This window comes from Macaca mulatta, chromosome 14 (genome assembly GCF_049350105.2).
Source record: "Macaca mulatta isolate MMU2019108-1 chromosome 14, T2T-MMU8v2.0, whole genome shotgun sequence".
In the NCBI taxonomy this organism is placed as follows: Eukaryota; Metazoa; Chordata; class Mammalia; order Primates; family Cercopithecidae; genus Macaca; species Macaca mulatta.
In genome coordinates this window covers 121804953-121827442 of record NC_133419.1, presented here as the reverse complement: position 1 = coordinate 121827442, position 22490 = coordinate 121804953, and the positions used below count along the sequence as shown (strand labels likewise).

The 22490-nt window shown below is 45.0% G+C and overlaps 1 protein-coding gene across 6 annotated transcripts in view; it reads right to left on the bottom strand.

The window, feature by feature from the left end:
• TECTA (tectorin alpha) overlaps nt 1-22490 on the bottom strand; it is a 102251-nt gene that overhangs the window by 50872 nt on the left and 28889 nt on the right. For all 6 annotated transcript variants that reach the window (XR_013404347.1, XR_013404348.1, XM_028834086.2 and 3 more), the window contains 4 exons: nt 20710-21280; nt 18229-18821; nt 16367-16940; nt 2612-3213 (listed from right to left, as the gene is read on the bottom strand). Coding sequence is in view for 4 of the 6 variants with exons in the window: in XM_028834086.2 (XP_028689919.2) it covers nt 2612-3213; nt 16367-16940; nt 18229-18821; nt 20710-21280 (2340 nt within the window). In the remaining 2 variants the exon portion in view is untranslated. The remainder of the gene's footprint in view (nt 1-2611; nt 3214-16366; nt 16941-18228; nt 18822-20709; nt 21281-22490) is intronic.

Sequence of the window (22490 nt, the reverse complement as noted above, 5' to 3'; positions counted from 1 at the left end):
GGTAGGGGGTGGTGCTTCCCCAGGACCTCCTGGGGAGTCTGAACCTGCCACCACCTTGACTTTGGACTTACAGCCTCCAGAACTGGGAAAGAATGAGTTGCTGTTGTTTTAGGCCGCCCAGTCTGTGGTATTTCATAATGGCAGACCTTAATAAACTAATTCACACCCCCCTCTCCATCTCTCTGTGAGGAAGAAGTCTGCTGTGTGGTCTTGGGACTTTAGCAATAAGTGCATCTTGTGAGACTGGGGCAGAGCACATGCCTGGAAGGAGAGCTAACCCACTGGGGGCTTAACCCTAAAGTAGAGGGAAAGGGAAGGAAATGCCTAGAGACAGTGGGAAGTCGTTTATTGTGAAGGAGAGGGAAGGGTAGCATGAAAGAAGAGTAGGTGCTCACGAGGACCCCACAGTCTATACCTGAAAAGAACTGGGAGGATGTCTGAAGCCAACATGCGTAGCCTCAGGTGTTGAGGTACCTAAATGCAGACAGTGTGTAACACGAGGCATAAAACACAATTCATCTTAAACTAGATGAGACAGGACCCATGAACAGATTACATTTTAAAAGAAAAGAAAAACCTGAAAGGCAGAAAGGCAGAAGAGCAGCGAGTATCAAAGAGATAAGTAACTGCATGAAAACACCTAAATCTAAGGGTGGAAAGACATCACAAAAGGAAACAAAGAGTAAAGGACAAATACAACGCAAGCAATGTGGGCAAAACGACCGATACATTTGTTTTAACGTAAGATGAAAATGGATAGAGGGAAGTTGTCATAATGGGTAGCTTTGACTATCCAAACATCTAGAACTCTTATGTGGCTGAAAGCCAAGACTCTGACACAGTCCTAACTTGCCTCAGTGGCAATGTAACCTCTCAGATTGTTGAAACAGTAACTAGCACTGTGACAAAATCACGGGAACCCTGGAAGAAAGGGGTTATTGTGTCGTTTCATTCATTCTTTTTTTGGGGGGTCGGGGGAACAGAGTCTCACTCTGTCACCCAGGCTGGAGTGCAATAGCATAATTTCACCTCACTGCAATCTCCGCCTCCCGGGTTCAAGCATTTCTCTGCCTCAGCCTCCCGAGTAGCTGGGATTACAGGTGCCCACCACTATGCCTGGCTAATTTTTGTATTTTTAATAGAGACGGGCTTTCACCATCTTGGGCAGGCTGGTCTTGAACCCTTGACCTTCTGATCCACCTGTCTTGGCTTCCCAAAGTGCTGGGATTACAGACATGAGCCGCCATGCCCAGCCTCATTCATTCATTTGACCAGTGTTTCGAGTGTCACTAGGTGCAGGGGGTTGCCCATTCATTCAACATAAAGATAAATTAGGTATGGTTCCTGCCCTTATGAAGCCCATGATTAGAAGTGAGAGAGCTTTAGACATGAAGATCACGAAAAATACAGCCTGATGAATGCAATAATGGCTACTGGAATAAACCATTAGGATGAGCAGAAAGGAAAACAACTGGAATTTAGGTTTGTGGGGTGCAAGCAAGGGAAGAGGACGACACAGTGAAATTGCTCCCTTAGATGCTAAAAAGGAAGATTTTCAATAAACTTGAAAGGCTTGGGAACCTCTCTTTGTCAGAGAAGGAAGTTGAAGAAATCCCGAGGCAGAAAAAGAAGTCGGTATAGTTGCCCAGGGAGCTCTTTAGTTAGGTTTAGATAGTTTAGTTCAGTATAGCTCAGAATTTCTAACACAATGTATACAAGATGAAAAAGAGTCCCTTTAGAGATAGAAAAATTATGACACAGACCTGTGATGATAATGTCAAGAAGGCAAACACCCTAAATCAGCTCTCTGAAATGCTAAAGCAGAGGCCATTGGCTTGCTTCTTAGCATTTCAAGTCATGTGCAGAGCAGGACCCTGGAGAAAGAATGGCTGGGCCTGTGGCTGGGGCTGATGTCTGCAGGCCAGACGAGGAGTGCACAGAGCTCCTCAGCCCCACTGCCCCTGTCTTCGTGGTCAAGGAAGTGCTCTTTGGGTGAAAAGGGTGGGAAGCTTAGAAAGAGTGAGTTGAAGCCTAAGTGAGTAAAGGGATTGTAGGAGAGCCACGAGTCCTCCAAATGTGTGAACTTACAAATCCTGTGGGTGCCAAAAGGGAGACCAGGAGAGATGGAGGGAGGCCAGAACAGGTGAATATCACCCTGATCTCAAAAAAGGGAAGTGGGTGGATGAGGACAATAGCATCAGTTAGGGAGGCCTAGTCTGTACAAGGTAGGCATTTCTTTTACAGGTGGAGTGACCAAGCTAGGAGGTTAAGTGACTGCCTGAAGTCACACAGCAGCCACCAAGCAGGGATGCTAACCCCGGTCTGTGCTCTCTCCAACATACTCCGCTGCCACATGAAAGGCCCACTTCCAGAGCTGGCTCTGCCTCCTAACTTGGTGTATGTGACTTGGGCAAATCATTTTTTTCTCTGAGCCTCTGTTTCCTTCTCTGTAAGATGAAGTGACCAAAAATCTCTAGGGCCTCTCTCTGCTTTAATATACTATGATTTTCTTTGGATTCCAGACCTGCCTGATTCAACTGCAGCCTGGCTTGCTGACCCCATCCTTACGTCTCTACGACTCCCCTCTTGAGGGAGCCCCGTGACTACTCACCAGCACAGTGTGCTTGTAGGCTCGGTGGATCACGATGCTGTAGCCAAACACGGTCACGTCCACCTGCTTAACCCACAAGGCCAGTGACGGGTCCCGGTCCTCATTCTTGGCTGTGACAACAAACTTGGGGAAAGAGTCTGAGCTCGGCCTGCTTCCTGTGGTGCACAGGATGAGCGGGCAGCTGGTCTGGAAGTCAAAGGAGAAGCCATCAAAGGTAAGGTAGTGGCCATAGCCTGAGACGATGCAGGAGGCGTCGGTGCGGGCTTGGCAGTAGTACAGGCCGCCCTCCTCCATGCAGTACTCATCATCCTTGCAGGGCACGGTCTCACAGTGGACACTGTTGTCTGTGCCATTGCAATAGCAGAAGATCTGGCAGTCCAGGTCCACCCAGAAGGTCTCATTGGTGACAAGTTGGTGCCCCTCAAAGTTGCAGCCACACTCACTCCGCGTGACACACTGGCTGCCCAGTAGAGCGTAGCCCTCATCACACTGACATCCCTCAGAGCAGCTATCCACGCAGATGGGGCCCAGGGCAAGGGTCTCACAGGTCTCTGTACATATTATACACTCCTCAAAGTGGCTGTTCTCTGGGCACTCCAGTGCTGCAGGTGGTCAAGGAGAAGACGGGTTTGAGAAAAGGACAAAAGTCAGAGACAGAAGTGTGTGTGCATGCATGTGTGTGTGAGTGCATGTGTGTGTGTGCATGCATGTGTGTGAGTGCATGTGTGTGTGCATGCATGCGTTTGTGCATGCATGTGTGTTAGTGTGCATTTGCATGTGTGTGAGTGCATGCACATGTGATTGCACGTGTGTGCATGAGTGCATTGTGTGTGCATGTATGTGTGAGAGTGCATGCGTGTGTGCACATATCTGTGCATGCATGTGAGCGTGCATGTGCACATGTGTATGCATGTGAGTATGCATGTGTGTAACTGCATGTGTGTGCCTCTGTATCTGTGTGTGTGGTCTTATGCGCACAATACAGTAAGTTGTACTCATCCTCATTTGGGAGATCCAAGTTCCAGTGGCACCCCTTCATTCACATACTCTGCTAGGGCACCTAGCTTTCCATGTAGAAGATTTTGAGTCTACATTTCCGGCAACATGGCCGAATAGGAACAGATCCAGCCTCCAGCTCCCAGCGCGAGCGACACAGAAGACAGGTGATTTCTACATTTTCAACTGAGGTACTGGGTTCATCTCACTAGGGAGTGCTGGACAATCGGTGCTGGTCAGCTGCTGCAGCCCGACCAGCGAGAGCTGAAGCAGGGCAAGGCATCGCCTCACCTGGGAAGTGCAAGGGGGAAGGGAATCCCTTTTCCTAGCCAGGGGACTGAGACATACAACACCTGGAAAATCGGGTAACTCCCACCCCAATACTGCGCTTTACCAAGAGTCTTAGCAAATGGGCACACCAGGAGATTATATCCCACACCTGGCCAGGAGGGTCCCACGCCCATGGAGCCTCCCACATTGCTAGCACAGCAGTCTGCGATCCAACAGCAAGGCAGCAGTGAGGCTGGGGGAGGGGCGCCTGCCATTGCTGAGGCTTAAATAGGTAAACAAAGCCGCTGGGAAGCTCCAACTGGGTGGAGCTCACAGCAGCTCAAGGAGGCCTGCCTGTCTCTGTAGACTCCACCTCTGGGGACAGGGCACAGCTAAACAACAACAACAACAACAACAACAACAAAAAGCAGCAGAAGCCTCTGCAGACGCAAACGACTCTGTCTGACAGCTTTGAAGAGAGCAGTGGATCTCCCGACACGGAGGTTGAGATCTGAGAACGGACAGACTGCCTGCTCAAGTGGGTCCCTGACCCCTGAGTAGCCTAACTGGGAGACATCCCCCACTAGGGGCAGACCAACACCCCACACCTTACACAGTGGAGTACATCCCTGAGAGGAAGCTTGCAAAGCAAGAATCAGACAGGTACACTCGCTGTTCAGAAATATTCTATCTTCTGCAGCCTCTGCTGCTGATACCCAGGCAAACAGGGTCTGGAGTGGACCTCAAGCAATCTCCAACAGACCTACAGCTGAGGGTCCTGACTGTTAGAAGGAAAACTAACAAACAGGAAGGATACCCACACCAAAACCCCATCAGTACGTCACCATCATCAAAGACCAGAGGCAGATAAAACCACAAAGATGGGGAAAAAGCAGGGCAGAAAAGCTGGAAATTCAAAAAATAAGCGTGCATCTCCCCCTGCAAAGGAACGCAGCTCATCGCCAGCAACGGATCAAAGCTGGATGGAGAATGACTTTGACGAGATGAGAGAAGAAGGCTTCAGTCCATTAAACTTCTCAGAGCTAAAGGAGGAATTACGTACCCAGCGCAAAGAAACTAAAAATCTTGAAAAAAGAGTGGAAGAATTGATAACTAGAATAATTAATGCAGAGAAGGCCATAAACGAACTGACAGAGATGAAAACCATGACACAAGAAATACGTGACAAATGCACAAGCTTCAGTAATGGACTCGATCAACTGGAAGAAAGAGTATCAGCGATTGAGGATCAAATGAATGAAATGAAGCGAGAAGAGAAACCTAAAGAAAAAAGAAGAAAAAGAAATGAACAAAGCCTGCAAGAAGTATGGGATTATGTAAAACGACCAAATCTACGTCTGATTGGGGTGCCTGAAAGTGAGGGAGAAAATGGAACCAAGTTGGAAAACACTCTTCAGGATATCATCCAGGAGAACTTCCCCAACCTAGTAGGGCAGGCCAACATTCAAATTCAGGAAATACAGAGAATGCCACAAAGATACTCCTCAAGAAGAGCAACTCCAAGACACATAATTGCCAGATTCACCAAAGTTGAAATGAAGGAAAAAATCTTAAGGGCAGCCAGAGAGAAAGGTCGGGTTACCCACAAAGGGAAGCCCATCAGACTAACAGCAGATCTCTCGGCAGAAACTCTACAAGCCAGAAGAGAGTGGGGGCCAATATTCAACATTCTTAAAGAAAAGAATTTTAAACCCAGAATTTCATATCCAGCCAAACTAAGTTTCATAAGTGAAGGAGAAATAAAATCCTTTACAGATAAGCAAATGCTTAGAGATTTTGTCACCACCAGGCCTGCCTTACAAGAGACCCTGAAGGAAGCACTAAACATGGAAAGGAACAACCGGTACCAGCCATTGCAAAAACATGCCAAAATGTAAAGACCATCGAGGCTAGGAAGAAACTGCATCAACTAACGAGCAAAATAACCAGTTAATATCATAATGGCAGGATCAAGTTTACACATAACAATATTAACCTTAAATGTAAATGGACTAAATGCTCCAATTAAAAGACACAGACCAGCAAACTGGATAAAGAGTCAAGACCCATCAGTTTGCTGTATTCAGGAGACCCATCTCACATGCAGAGACATACATAGGCTCAAAATAAAGGGATAGAGGAAGATCTACCAAGCAAATGGAGAACAAAAAAAAGCAGGGGTTGCAATACTAGTCTCTGATAAAACAGACTTTAAACCATCAAAGATCAAAAGAGACAAAGAAGGCCATTACATAATGGTAAAGGGATCAATTCAACAGGAAGAGCTAACTATCCTAAATATATATGCACCCAATACAGGAGCACCCAGATTCATAAAGCAAGTCCTTAGAGACTTACAAAGAGACTTAGACTCCTATACAATAATATTGGGAGACTTCAACACCCCACTGTCAACATTAGACAGATCAACGAGACAGAAAGTTAACAAGGATATCCAGGAATTGAACTCATCTCTGCAGCAAGCAGACCTAATAGACATCTACAGAACTCTCCACCCCAAATCAACAGAATATACATTCTTCTCAGCACCACATCACACTTACTCCAAAATTGACCACATAATTGGAAGTAAAGCACTCCTCAGCAAATGTACAAGAACAGAAATTATAACAAACTGTCTCTCAGACCACAGTGCAATCAAACTAGAACTCAGGACTAAGAAACTCAATCAAAACCGCTCAACTATATGGAAACTGAATAACCTGCTCCTGAATGACTACTGGGTACATAACGAAATGAAGGCAGAAATAAAGATGTTCTTTGAAACCAATGAGAACAAAGATACAACATACCAGAATCTCTGGGATACATTTAAAGCAGTGTGTAGAGGGAAATTTATAGCACTAAATGCCCACAAGAGAAAGCTGGAAAGATCTAAAATTGACACTCTAACATCACAATTAAAAGAACTAGAGAAGCAAGAACAAACACATTCAAAAGCTAGCAGAAGGCAAGAAATAACTAAGATCAGAGCAGAACTAAAGGAGATAGAGACACAAAAAACCCTCCAAAAAATCAATGAATCCAGGAGTTGGTTTTTTGAAAAGATCAACAAAATTGATAGACCGCTAGCAAGACTAATAAAGAAGAAAAGAGAGAAGAATCAAATAGATGCAATAAAAAATGATAAAGGGGATATCACCACCGACCCCACAGAAATACAAACTACCATCAGAGAATACTATAAACACCTCTACACAAATAAACTAGAAAAATCTAGAAGAAATGGATAATTTCCTGGACACTTACACTCTCCCAAGACTAAACCAGGAAGAAGCTGAATCCCTGAATAGACCAATAGCAGGCTCTGAAATTGAGGCAATAATTAATAGCCTACCAACCAAAAAAAGTCCAGGACCAGATGGATTCACAGCTGAATTCTAGCAGAGGTACAAGGAGGAGCTGGTACCATTCCTTCTGAAACTATTCCAATCAATAGAAAAAGAGGGAATCCTCCCTAACTCATTTTATGAGGCCAACATCATCCTGATACCAAAGCCTGGCAGAGACACAACAAAAAAAGAGAATTTTAGACCAATATCCCTGATGAACATCAATGCAAAAATCCTCAATAAAATACTGGCAAACCAGATCCAGCAGCATATAAAAAAGCTTATCTACCATGATCAAGTGGGCTTCATCCCTGGGATGCAAGGCTGGTTCAACATACGCAAATCAATAAACGTAATCCAGCATATAAACAGAACCAAAGACAAAAACCACATGATTATCTCAATAGATGCAGAAAAGGCCTTTGACAAAATTCAACAGCCCTTCATGCTAAAAACGCTCAATAAATTCGGTATTGATGGAACGTACCTCAAAATAATAAGAGCTATTTATGACAAACCCACAGCCAATATCATACTGAATGGGCAAAAACGGGAAAAATTCCCTTTGAAAACTGGCACAAGACAGGAATGCCGTCTCTCACCACTCCTATTCAACATAGTGTTGGAAGTTCTGGCTAGGGCAATCAGGCAAGAGAAAGAAATCAAGGGTATTCAGTTAGGAAAAGAAGAAGTCAAATTGTCCCTGTTTGCAGATGACATGATTGTATACTTAGAAAACCCCATTGTCTCAGCCCAAATCTCCTTAAGCTGATAAGCAACTTCAGCAAAGTTTCAGGATACAAAATCAATGTGCAAAAATCACAAGCATTCTTATATACCAGTAACAGACAAACAGAGAGCCAAATCATGAATGAACTTCCATTCACAATTGCTTCAAAGAGAATAAAATACCTAGGAATCCAACTTACAAGGGATGTAAAGGACCTCTTCAAGGAGAACTACAAACCACTGCTCAGTGAAATAAAAGAGGACACAAACAAATGGAAGAACATACCATGCTCATGGATAGGAAGAATCAATATCGTGAAAATGGCCATACTGCCCAAGGTAATTTATAGATTCAATGCCATCCCCATCAAGCTACCAATGAGTTTCTTCACAGAATTGGAAAAAACTGCTTTAAAGTTCATATGGAACCAAAAAAGAGCCTGCATTGCCAAGACAATCCTAAGTCAAAAGAACAAAGCTGGAGGCATCACGCTACCTGACTTCAAACTATACTACAAGGCTACAGTAACCGAAACAGCATGGTACTGGTACCAAAACAGAGATATAGACCAATGGAACAGAACAGAGTCCTCAGAAATAATACCACACATCTACAGCCATCTGATCTTTGACAAACCTGAGAAAAACAAGAAATGGGGAAAGGATTCCCTATTTAATAAATGGTGTTGGGAAAATTGGCTAGCCATAAGTAGAAAGCTGAAACTAGATCCTTTCCTTACTCCTTATACGAAAATTAATTCAAGATGGATTAGAGACTTAAACGTTAGACCTAATACCATAAAAACCCTAGAAGAAAACCTAGGTAATACCATTCAGGACATAGGCATGGGCAAGGACTTCATGTCTAAAACACCAAAAGCAACGGCAACAAAAGCCAAAATTGACAAATGGGATCTAATTAAACTAAAGAGCTTCTGCACAGCAAAAGAAACTACCATCAGAGTGAACAGGCAACCTACAGAATGGGAGAAAATTTTTGCAATCTACTCATCTGACAAAGGGCTAATATCCAGAACCTATAAAGAACTCAAACAAATTTACAAGAAAAAAACAAACAACCCCATCAAAAAGTGGGCAAACGATATGAACAGACAGTTCTCAAAAGAAGACATTCATACAGCCAACAGACACATGAAAAAATGCTCATCACTGGCCATCAGAGAAATGCAAATCAAAACCACAATGAGATACCATCTCACACCAGTTAGAATGGCAATCATTAAAAAGTCAGGAAACAACAGGTGCTGGAGAGGATGTGGAGAAATAGGAACACTTTTACACTGTTGGTGGGATTGTAAACTAGTTCAACCATTATAGAAAACAGTATGGCGATTCCTCAAGGATCTAGAACCAGAAGTACCATATGACCCAGCCATCCCATTACTGGGTATATACCCAAAGGATTATAAATCATGCTGCTATAAAGACACATGCACACGTATGTTTATTGCGGCACTATTCACAATAGCAAAGACTTGGAATCAACCCAAATGTCCATCAGTGACAGACTGGATTAAGAAAATGTAGCACATATACAGCATGGAATACTATGTGGCCATAAAAAAGGATGAGTTTGTGTCCTTTGTAGGGACATGGATGCAGCTGGAAACCATCATTCTCAGCAAACTATCGCAGGAACAGAAAACCAAACACCACATGTTCTCAATCATAGGTGGGAACTGAACAATGAGATCACTTGGACTCGGGAAGGGGAACATCACACACTGGGGCCTATCATGGGGAGCGGGGAGGGATTGCACTGGAAGTTATACCTGATGTAAATGACGAGTTGATGGGTGCTGATGAGTTGATGGGTGTAGCACACCAACATGGCACAAGTATACATATGTAACAAACCTGCACGTTATGCACATGTACCCTAGAACTTAAAGTATAATAATAATAATAATAATAATAATAATTAAAATTTAAAAAAAAACCCCTCTTCCTTCTTTAAAAAAAAAAAAAAAGATTTTGAGTCTGAGACCCAGAATTGAGCATCTGCTACATGCCAGACACTGTCCTAGGCACTTTTGGGTACCTTATCTCAACAACCTGGAAAGTAAGGGAAATCTTATTACTCTTATCTCACAGGTGAGGAAATTGAAGTTTGATGATTTAACTTAATCTAACTAGTAAGTGCCAGAGTGAGATTGAATCTGGGTCCACTGACTCAAAGACTCTGGAGAGGGATTATTGTATGTTTTGGGACCACAGAGACCTGTGGATGCTGCTAACTTAACTCTGGGATGTTATTTCCTGTCTTCAGGGCTTCTGTTTCCTCTTTCATTAAGTATGAACCACATTTAGCTAGCAAGGTTGTTTTGAGGGTTAATAATATAATCTATCAAGAGGGTCTTCATCAATGGTATGCCCTTTCTCCTCTTTGCACCTCCTTCTGTTACACAGACAGGCTATATGTAGGTATTTTTACTCTGTAGATTGGCTTGTAGTCTCTCCTTTTGTCTTTCATTTCTCTGTTCTTGGTGCCCTCTGGCCTCGTCCACCTCCTCATCATTCTCTACAAAGGAGGTCATCACTCCGCAGCCCCTCTGTTCATGCGCTTTCACCTTCCTGGACAGCCCCCCACCCACAAAGCCAAAATCCCACCCATCCTTCAAGTCTCACTTCAAATTGCCCATCTTCCCAGAAGCCTTCCTTGAAAGGTAAGTCTCTTGGTCAAAAAGCACGGCACACAACTGTAATCCCAGCACTTTAGGAGGCTGAGGCGGGCAGATCACCTGAGGTCAGGAGTTCAAGACAGCCTGGCCAACATGGTGAAACCCGGTCTCTACTAACAATACAAAAAAAAATTAGCCAGGCGTGGTGGCACATGCCTGTAATCCAAGCTACTTGGGAGGCTGAGGCACTAGAATTGCTTGAACCTGGGAGGTGGAGGTTGCAGGGAGCAGAGATTGCGCCACTGTACTCCAGCCTGGGTGACAGAGCAAGACTCCGTCTGAAAAAAAAAAAGGCACATAAAATGATAACAGCACGGGATATTCACTGTGTCGTAGGCGTACTTCCCATCTCTCACTGTTACTTTAATGGGTCACAATTTACCAGGGGCAGGGACAAAACTCAGGAGCACAGGAGAAGCCTCCTATAAGCCTGTGCAACCTAAAGATCAGCGGAGGTCCCCACCATCTTCCGGGAAAATAAGATCTCACCTTTAAAACTTTATTTGGCTCATATACATACTGTCACTCCTTAATACTGTTTTACAATCCAAGGACACAGAGGGCATTACAGAAAAATAAATTGCATGGCAATAATAGCTCTGCCCACAAGTACCGATACAACAGTTCTGCACTATGGGCTGGAAGTCAATCATTTTTTCCTCTGGGCTAGAGGACTATCTCCACTCCCATTGACTACAATACCATACAGCTTCGAAGTTGAAGGCTAGTTCGGCACTGATTATATATGTCTGTATAGAGGGATTTTCACATTTGTCTCTAAATTATGAATGTTCTAACACTGACTGCAGATTTATGGTGATAGCAAATAACATGACTTATTTAAATGGCTCCCACTTTATGACTTATTGTGTTGTCTGAATTTGTCTGAAAGTCTGGAACATACAGACGTCGAGTAATAAAACTTCCTGTAGGCCCTGGAATGCCTCTGTGAAATTATTTAATTGGGCAGCCTGGCTCTGCCAACAGGAGGGCCAGTTAAAAATATCTGAACACAGAGGCAGCAGTTGTCTGTCTCTAGGTTCAAAGAAGATTGTGTTCCTGATTCACAGCTGTCATGCAGTTCGATCCCCACTCTGCAAGACTCCGAACAGATTAATCCCTTAGTACTTGGAGGCCTGATGAATCAAGTGGGCACTATCCAGTCCTTCTCGCCAGATCCATGTACACAAGATGTAGATGAGATATCCTGGGGGACATCTCAAGTCGGAGCCCTGGCCCTCAGCCCAAGAAAGCCATGTTCCATGTGACTGCTTCCGCCCACATCTTCCCTAAAAAAGACATGATAAGAACTTCCTCCAGGTTTGCAGGCCCAGATGAGGGATAGTGAGAAGCTCTTCTCAGTAGCTGCCACACGCAGGGAAACAGGGAATATCACCATCACACCCTGCTAACTTGGCACACACGACGTCACCAAACTGTGCTCCGTGCAGCACAAAAACAACTCAGAAACATCCCCAGCCGGGTAGGAGTTAGCAGTCTAAAAGGACCGCACCGAAATGGCCTGGCAACAGAACAGATTTGGTATGGGGGAGACTCGGCAATCCTATAGCATGAATGAAACACAACTGGGAGGCTCAGTGTGGGAGCAGAAACAGAGATCGTGTTGGATAAGCTGGAGATAGGACAAAAGAGGATATAGGGAGGTGGATGAAAAAGCTTTGGGAAAGTCTGATAAGGCCCCACCGGATGTGGTGGCCAACAGGAACCGTGGAGGCTCTCACGGCATCTGCTATTAGGTCCCTCCCTGGGGCTCACCAGGGATACAACTGCCCTTCTCTGAGATGACAACCACTAAGCTCTCCACACGCTCCTTGGATTTCCCAAGGTCAGGAATCATAGAGTTAAAAAGATGTATGTGTGTGTGTGTGTGTGTGTGTGTGTGTGTAGTGTGTGGTGTGTGTGTTGGTTTTCAGCTCTGTCTGTTGAAAGGACCTAGAGGCAAAGCAAAGACACCCCAAGAGCAACGGGGACACCTCCCTTACATCTTGGTTTCTAACAACATTCCCCACTCAGCAGGGCTTCCTGGAGTCACGCAGATTCCAGCATGGGGCAGGGAAGATTAAAAGATGAGCGTGAGGCACCTTGTTATGCCAAAAGGAAGAAAGTGCTCAAAAAAAAAAAAAAAAAAAATGACAGAGGCATGCCAAAGGGACACAGGAGCCAGCTTGAAGGAGCTCCTACAGGCCAATTCAGAGCAATTTTAACACTGAAAATAATTAATACATGGAAGATGAAATACAGACCACTGGAAAAAACAGGCATCCATGTCCAGATTGAGAAGATGACTGATAGATAGAGAGATAGACAGACAGACAGACTGACAGGATATTTGCACAGTCTTAAAATATCTCCCCACAGGTTGCAAGGGAAAGCTCATAGTGACTCTACAGCAGAGACATTTGACAACAGCTTGACCAGGGAATCAACGTGCACATCACCAATGGGGGGAGGCTGGACAAGATCGTGCTTCTGTGTGTGCTGTGATTCCATGAGAAAAACACATGGCACCTGCCCAGGAGGCTAAGTGGAGATGCACAGCTGAAGCTCCTCAGGATGGAACATCAACCCCAATGGATGGTCATTCTGTTTATGGAGGGCCATTCTGTTTCAAAAAGTAGGAGGCTGTGTTCTTCAAAAATGCCCATATCAGAAAAGACAAAGAAAACTAAGTCATTGTTCCAGATTAAAGGAGACTAAAGAGATATGACAATGAAATGCAATGTGTGATTCTAAACTAGGTCTGTACTGAGTGCCCCACCCTGGCACCCCAAAAGAGCTGTAAAGAACATTGCTCAGTCAACTGACAAAATTGGAATATGGACGTTAAATTACTGTAGCAATGTTAAGTTTCCTAAGGTTGAAAACGGTACTGTGGTTATGTACATAAATGCCCGTACTCTAAGGAAATACATACTGAAGTTTTAGTGGTAACGAGGCATGAAGTCTGCAACTCAGTCTCACATGAAGGGCAGGGAGGGAGGAAGGAAGAGACAGGGAAAGGGAGGGAATGATAAAACACATGAACAAATATTATCAATAGGTTAATCTGGGCAATGGGTATACAGGTGTTCTCTTATGTAGCTTTGAAATTATTTCAAAATAAGAAGCTAACAAAATAAACAAACTTAGGAGGAAATACAGTGGGCCAGGTTTCTCACTCTCAGATAAAAGAAACTAAAAAATGGAAAACTGGCCGGGCGCAGTGGCTCACGCCTGTAATCTCAGCACTTTGGGAGACCAAGGTGGGTGGATCACGAGGTCAGGAGTTCAAGATCACCTGGCTAAGATGATGAAACCCCATCTCTACTAAAAATACAAAAAAAAAAAAAAAAAAAGTTAGCCAGGTGCAGTGGCAGGCGCCTACGATCCCAGCTACTCGGGAAGCTCAAGCAGGAGAATCCCTTGAACTTGGGAGGCGGAGGTTGCAGTGAGCCAAGATCATGCCACCACACTCCAGCCTGGGTGACAGAGTGAGACTCCGTCTCAAAAAAAAAAAGGAAAACTAGAAAACTCTGTGGTATTGGGCTGAAACTGTAGGTTCAGTGTGAACTCACGGTGAGATAGAGACAGAGATAGATAGAAAGAGAAAGCGACGTACCTAGCTACATAAAAATGTGCATGGAGGGTGTGTATAGGCAATACATGCATTTCCTCACTCTCTTCACTAGGGAATGCTAGAATCAATGACACTCTAGGAAGAAGTGGGCACACCTGACACCCAGATCCTATCTCCTCAATACTGTGCTCCGCTGGAAGGAACCAAAGATTCTTGGAGAAATGGCTAATCCAAGGCTGGAGCAGAGAAAGTGCAAGATGAGCCCGGAGTACATTGTGCCTTGTGGAAAGCAACGAATGATGATGCAAATGTCAACAGAAACCACTGCTGGAAGGAACTCCCACTGGCCGTATATGGAACAATTTGAGCATAAAAACAAATTATGATAACAGATACAATCGGTTAAGTAGGAATCCATGATGAGTTCATACTCATCTAAATAAACAAAAATAAATAAATGGGTGAAAAAGACATCTCTTTACAGTACAATGCCATATTAAATGCAGGAGCCATTGAATTACAAAAAAATAGCCATTTCACAAACAATAATAAATGATTCAGGCAAAAATTATCACTGGATGCTAAATCTAGCGTATGAAAGCTTGGGAAATAGAATAGCTACCTAAATTTAAAGTATCTCCCTGAAAAATATGTATTAATTATATGGTAAAAAACAGTAACTTTCAATGGAGAAATCTGACAGACACTACCTTAAACAAGTGATCGAATCTATCATGCTCAGTGTAACGGGACAAACCAACATCAGAGGCCTCCAGATATGACACATTGAGAAGACACGTCATTGCTTTTGTGGTATTCCTGCCAAAAATGCATAATTTCAATGTAACCAGGAAGAAATATAAGCTGACTCAAACTGAGAAACAGTCTGCAAAATAACTGGCCTGTACTCTTCAAAAACACTCAGACAACGAACGTCGAAGACTGAGGACCTACTCTAGATTAAAGGCACCCATAGAGACATCATATTAAGATGCAACATGTGAACGTGGATTGGACTCCAGGGTTTTTTTGTTTGTTGTTTTGGCTATAAAAGACATTATTGGAACCACTAACAAAATATGAACATGGTCTTCAGATTACATAATAGTATTGTATCAATGGCAATATCCTGATTTTAATGATTATGTTATGGTCATATAAATGTTCTTATTCTTAGGAAACACACTGAAATATTTAGGTACAAACAGGCATAATGACAGCAACTTGCTCTCAAGTGGTTTAGAAAAAGAGTGAGTATATTTTTAGAGACAAAATTAGAAAGAAAATGTGTTAAAATGTTAACGATTAGGGAATCTGAGAGCATGGTAGACTTTGTATTATTCCTGCAACTTTTCTGTAAGTCTAAAATTATTTCAAATTAAAAAATACTTTTGCTGACTAAAAATGGAGGGCAGATAAACAGCCGTCAGGGACGGAATCTTAATGGTGGCTTTGGCTTTGGTGCGGGGCCCACCTTCGTGGTGGGAGAGGGATGTGTGCTGAAGGCCAGATGAGGTAGTTCTAGCTCCAGGAGTGGGCTCTGCCTTTTGCCATGTTACTCCTCCCTCTGGCCTCCCCAATAACCAAGGGTGTTATATATCAGGCCTTCCCAGTAAGTATTCTAATTACTACTAGTACTTTCCACTGCCTTGTTAAGAGGAGTCAGACACTCGGGACAAAATTAAAAGCCAGTAACACAGGACTCTCTTAATATCCATTGTCAGGTTTGCCCTGGGGAGCATGCTAATCTCTATGCCCTAAAGGCGCCCTAGCCGATCACTTCCTATCAAAATGAATGTGGCTCTTCTTTGCCAAGGGAGAAGGCACCTACAGAGTCCTTTGACATGGTGCCTCTATCCTCTGCTAGATAAAACCACATGTAAATAGGACGGCTAATTGTTCTACAGTGAAGAAGTACTGTGCAGTTAGGAACAAAAGTGAAGATGAGAAGCTATCTGGTTTGGGGTGATGAGTCTTTGGGAGGACGCATCAGACTAGGGCAGGTATACACAGTCATTAACATCGCCCTTGGGCTCAGTCCCACCTGGAAGGGAAGTCCTGAGTAAGGCCCAGTATGGCATCTATTTCCCACCTAGAAAGCCTCTCCCAGAATCCAACCCCAACTTACGGCAGAAGTCATAGGTCCGCCAGGGCCCCACCTCCACATCGGCATTCTTGCAGGCGCTTGCATACCGGGCCACAGAGTCACAGAGCTCCGACTCATTGCCCCCACTCTGGCACAGGCGGAAGAGGCAGGTGCGGTAGTAGGCAGTGACGTTCACCACCCCATGGCACTCCAGGAAGGAGCTGTTGGAGGGGTCGTTGATGATGCCGCACCTGGAGCGGCTTCGATAGAACTTGAGCAGCTCGGAGTCATTGTTGCAGGCCTTCAGCAGGTCCCCACACTCCCCGTTGCAGATCTCCTCGAAAGTTGTCCAGCTTTCCAGGAACACTGCCAGGTTGTCCGTGCACTTGCCATTGGGGAGACAGAACTCGTCACTGACGTTGGCGTTGAAGAAGCCGCACAAGCCCCCCGTGCAGTTGAAGTATGTGGTGGACAGCCGGATGTACAGCAGACCTACGTCTGAGTACTGGACAGTCACCACGCCCCTGGACTCCACCGTCGTACTGTTTTTGTTTCGATAAATTTCCAGCTTCCCCGAAGGATGGAAAAAAGGCAATTCCACTTCCTGACCATTCAACTGAAAAATCAAATCATTCTTATCAATTCCAGGGACACACAGAGGACTCCCCATTTCCTAGGCTGTGGGATAAAGACATGGTCTGCCCTATTGTTAGCCTTTTGAGAGAGGTCAAGAAGCTGATGGAACCCACACAGATATCAACCGATTTGTCATGGGCTTCTTTATATCTTTCTTTTTGGATTCCCCTGATTAGACCCATTCGCTGTTTATATGTGTGTTCTGGACCCAAAGCTAGCCCATAACAAACTAAACTGAAGTGTGAGCAAAAATCGCCTTAGATACGTGGCTCCCTCCTGCTGCCTGGCACCTCTGTTTTGGTACCTTTCAAAACAATTCCCCTCCTTTCCCGCCTTTCTGGCTCCTTTTCTCTTCCAATCTTACTTTTCCTGTGTCCCAGCTCCTCCAGGGCACATAGGATATCTCTAATGATCTAGGTGTCCATTCATCTATCTACTTCCTACTAGTCTATTAACAAACAAATCTCTGCCAATGTGGCAATGGGAATAAAAACACATCCCTTCCAGTTTGTGGATGTGTATTTTATTATCTCCTTGGGCAGTACTGTGTTGGCTTTTGTTTTCCAAACTAGACTTCAGGTGACATAAAATGCATATTGCATCCCAGTTCTGCAACAATTAGCTGTGGGACCTTCATTTACCCTCTTAGTATCTTCATGTGAAACGAGGAGTTGCACTCGATAATTCTCAAGATTCCTTCTAGAGCTAAGGATCTATGAGTCTGGGTGCCTAATGATGGGTTTTTCAGAGCAGGTCAGAGGGGTGGGAGTCACCCCTTACATCATCCCACATAGACTGGCATGTACAGGTAGGGGAGTTAGTAGGGTGCAAGGGTTAAGAGCACAGATTCTGGAGCCAGCCAGGCGGGTGTGAATCCTCCTTCACAGTTATGTGTCCCTGTGGAAGTTACTTAGCCTGTCTGCTCCTCAGCTTTCTCATCTATAAAATGAGGATCATAAGATGAAGTGTGATACTGCTTATAAGGGGCTTAGAATAGTGCTTGGCACATAGTAAGTGTTCTGTAAGTATTTGCTATTCCGGAGAGCTGGTCCTGCTCTATCTAATTGGAGAAATCCCAGCTGCATGCCATTTCTCCACCTGATAAGTCTTATTTGGTGCAGATCATTAGAAAACACTCCTGGTTGCAGCCATCTTCTTCCCAAAATCCACTCACAGCAGAGGCAGAAAGGCAAGCCTGAAGAGGATGGCGAGCTCCTCCTCCTGGCTAGACGTACCAGGAACCCCTCCAAAGGAGCAAGGAGCCTTACCTTGACTTCCGAAGCCCCGATGCCTCCTATCTTGACCTCCTGGTTGGCCACCAGGATCCGAAGTCCCCGCAGCCAAGCAGGTCCTGCATCGGGCTTCTTCTTGTTGATGTCGATTTCCAAGTACTCTGGGCGCTCAGGGCAGGTCTTCAGGAGGGTGTAGGAGAACTCGGAGGGGAAGGCGTAGGCGGCGCCATCAAAGGTGTGCAGCACCTCGTTTTGGCTGAGCAGGCACACGGTCTCCCGCTTAGGGAAGCAGCCCTGGTAGCCGTCCTCCACCGCGCACACCTCCTCGCTGCTGCAGGTCTTGTTGAAGCAGTAGATGTCCCCACCCTCCTCGCACAGGCACTGCACCGTGCAGTTGGCTGTGGCCCAGAAGAACTCCCCCATGGTGTAGTAGTGGCCATCGAAGTCGCAGCCGCACTTGTGCAGCGGGACGCACTGGCTGGTGCTGAGGACGAAGCCCTGGTTGCACTCGCAGCCCTCCGTGCACGGTGTGGCGCAGTTCTGCGAGGCCGTCAGGTCGGAGCACGTGTCGGGGCAGCTGCTGGTGCACACGGAGTAGTGGCTGAAGCTCGGGCACTGCACCGTGGACACTGATGCGGGGAAAGGAAGAGAGCCGATAACAAGGTGAATGGACCCCGACTGCCAACCGGCCAGAATCTTAACGCTCCTCCTGGATCATTTAGTTCCTAGAGTGAGGGTCAAGCGGCCACTCGGAGAAGAGAGAATTGAGGTTGTATCTGTAAAACCCAGCTCAGTGACTCTCCTAATAACTACTGAGCAGTGTAATTGGACTATGAACTTCTATTGGAATTTGATCATCTTGACTAAAATTAAACTTTCAGGATGCCATCCTTTCTAGACTACTGATTACCCAATATAGGTTTATTATTTGGTAATCCACACTATCGAGATGTTTTAAGAGCTTCCACTGATGGACATTTAAATTGATCTGATTTTAAAGAGCATGGCCCATTCTTAGAAGGAAATAAATCCAATTTTCAGGAGAAATGAAAAATGTAACCATTAGAGGAGTAATTTGAAAACGTCAAATTTGTAACAGGGAGGTACTTAAAATACCTAAGTGTGACCAATGAAGATTGTGGGGATGAATTCCCTGAGATATTAAAAATAAGAAAGAACCCTGGCTACCTCCAAAGAATTCAAAGAATTTGTGTGGCTATTTCTCCAGGAGACTAGGCAAGATGTCTTCTAAAGGCCCTTCTTGCCTCAGAAATCTTCGGTTTAATAACATCTGGGCCTACATAAATGTTTGAGTCTGGTTGAATCCAACAAGCAGGGGCTCAGGGGCCTAGTAAACTAGCTCTCTGAATTAAATAGAGTCCATTGCACCAGAATAAGAGAGAGAAAAGAAAGAGAAATGTAGAGGATGGGAAAGTAGTGACACTAGAAAATATCTATCTGTAGCCATTGTAACATTTGAGTTAGATAATTTGGATGCTCTTGGCTTATATAAGGATAAAGAGAAGCCATATTCGGTCTCAACTTGAATCCGAATATGGATGCTCTGGTTATAAGAGAGGCTGGTCAGTCACACAGCAAGAATACAGTTGCTTGTATTGTAGTTTGACCAAAACTCTTAAGAACTGAATCAGATACATGATGGTTTATGTGACTCCAACTTATACTGATAGGAAGAATTCTCCCCCTAGCCTTGGAACTTAAAGAAACCTTTACATCTTCTCACCTCTCTAGTATTCTCAAATGCATGGATTACAATTTTCTATTTACTCATATGGAGAAAACCAAGGACTAAGAAGGAAACGAAATCTATTTGTTTCTAAACTGTGTATAACTAGCAAAAGAAATACATATTTAAGTGGGATACAAGGAAAAAATAATGAGATAACTAAATGGTAAAAATGCTTAATCCAAAAGTGTGATTCAAAAGAGCCAGGATTTCCCTTAAAGTTGGGGCTTTTCCTAACCACTCCTAACATTTAAGAAAAAGGGTTTCTTTACTCATATGCTGTACTGCTCATCTGCAGCAGCAGCAGGGCAAAAACCCTAAAGGGTCTAACAGTGGAGAAGAAAGTGCCAAGGAACAATTGCTGCAGGTTCCATGTGGGAGGTGAGCTGTTTTCCCAAGGGCTAGTTTTGATGACCCAGGCCCACAGCTGCATTAACTCAACAGCCTAAAAAGTAGCCACCTCCCCCTCTGGACACCCCACCTCCTCACTCAACTCTGGAGCTGCCATCCCCTGCTATGGGACTTCCTGCCATGCCTTCCATGTTTCCAGACCAGGTATGTTCATCAATGGGTTGTTTCCCGGCTGTGGTATTAGGTGGGGGCAAAAGCAAAGATCCTTTCACAATTCGTTCTTTGTAATTTGTGCAATTTCAACCTCCCCTTCATTCTTGGGTCACAAGTCTTAACAAGGACATTTGGAGGAGCCCCCAAAGCCTATCCCTGCCCCCTACACAAGAGAGACCTGTCATGGGTATGGGATGCCAGCTTACCACACCCAGTCTGGGTTCGCCAGTCTCCAATTGGAATGCCAAGGGCTTGGCACACAAGAGCGTAGGCCTGGATGGCTTGGCAGAGGAGCGTGCCATTGTCCCTCACACTGCACAGGTCATACACGCAGCTGTGCACAAAAGCAGTGGGGTCCACGACAGTGCCACACTCCCACAGGGGCCCATCTGTCTTGTTGAGGAAGCCGCAGTAGTCAGAGCCAAAGTAGAGGGCTTCAGTGGCAGCGTCACATTGGGTGCAGTTGTCCACGCAGCCGGAGTCGCACTTCCAGTCCGCGTGGTACACACGCCAGCTCTCTCCCAGATCCAGGACAGACATGGCCGGCCTGCCATCCGGGCGGAGGAAGTCATCCAGTGGGTTTTTATTATAGTTTCCACAGAGTCCGCAGGTGGAGTTTATATAGGAGCCTGGGATGGAAATGGAGGCGTAGTGCTGGCCATCGAAAGTCACTAAGAGCCCAAAATCTGTTTCCACGGCAGTAGACATGCCACTCTGGTAGATTTTCACTGTCCCCAAGTCTAAGGTGACGGGCAAAGAAGTCAGTAGGTCATTAACCTGCCAACAACAGTAATAGTGAAAGGCAGGTGAGCAGGCGCCCGGGCACTGGGTTCCAGCAGAGATCAGGAAAGGAAGGCAAAGCAACTCAACACTCCAGAAAGAAGCCACCTAAATGGTCCAGGCTCCAGTAGGCTTCCGTCTGATTAAGACAAAGGCCCGGGGGCAAATGGAGACAGCTGCTTGTGGGCCAGCCCAAGCACTGTGTATATGGGCTGTGGTTGCTGTGGCATACCGAGTGCCACTACAGACTCCTCTGGGGACCGTCTGGTTGTCAACCTTTCCTGGCTGGCTCTTGGCTAGCTTCAAATCTTTTCTTCAAAGACCTGTCACCTCCCTTTTCCTCTGCATTCCTCTAAATATCCATTCTTTAAGTCTCAGCTTAAGTCATGCATTTTCCAGGACCCCCTTCCTGCCTTTAGTCCTCCCGACCCCACTCTCAGCTCGAGTGTGTGCTGGGTCCACTGCTGGACACCATTTAGCTTTCAGCCTGTCCTGATGTAGTATTCTCCAAGAGTTGTACTCTGTAACTTCCTTGTATCAGAACTACGTCATGTAACCATTCAACAACACGTTTAAACACCTGCTAGGTACCAAGCACTATGTCAGGAACTGAGATGTAAAGGGTTAAAAAACCTAATTGCCCCTGCCCCTCAAGGAGCCCTCAGTCTGCTGAAGAAGAGGGAAATGCATCGATACTTACAGCATACTCTTTAACTGTGAGTCAACAGAGGATACAATGGGAGAGCAGTAAATGAACGTTGAATCCAGCGTAGGGGAATCACGTAAAGTTTTTAGAAGCAGTTAAGTCTAATCTGGGTCTTTAAAGATAAACAGAAGTGGCCAAAGGAAGAGTCGAGGAAGGGCAGAGAAATCCAAGACAAGAGAGCAGAGGCAGGAGGGTGAGGAACAGCTGGGTGGGGTTGGGGGGCAGACACTGAGGTGTTACTGGACTACAGAGGGAAGAGATGGCTGAAAATGAGGCTGGAGGTAGAGGCAAGGTCCATTCATTCTACAAGTATGTATTTAGGCCTTTCTGTGTACCTAGCACTGTTCTAAGAGTTGTGGATTAGCAGCAAGTGAAATGAACAAAAATCTCTGCCTCATAGAACTTATATTTTAGCTAGGGAGACCAACAACAAGCAAAATAAATGAGTAAAACGTTTATGTCAGATGAGTGTTAATGCAGAAAAATAAAGAGCAGGAAATA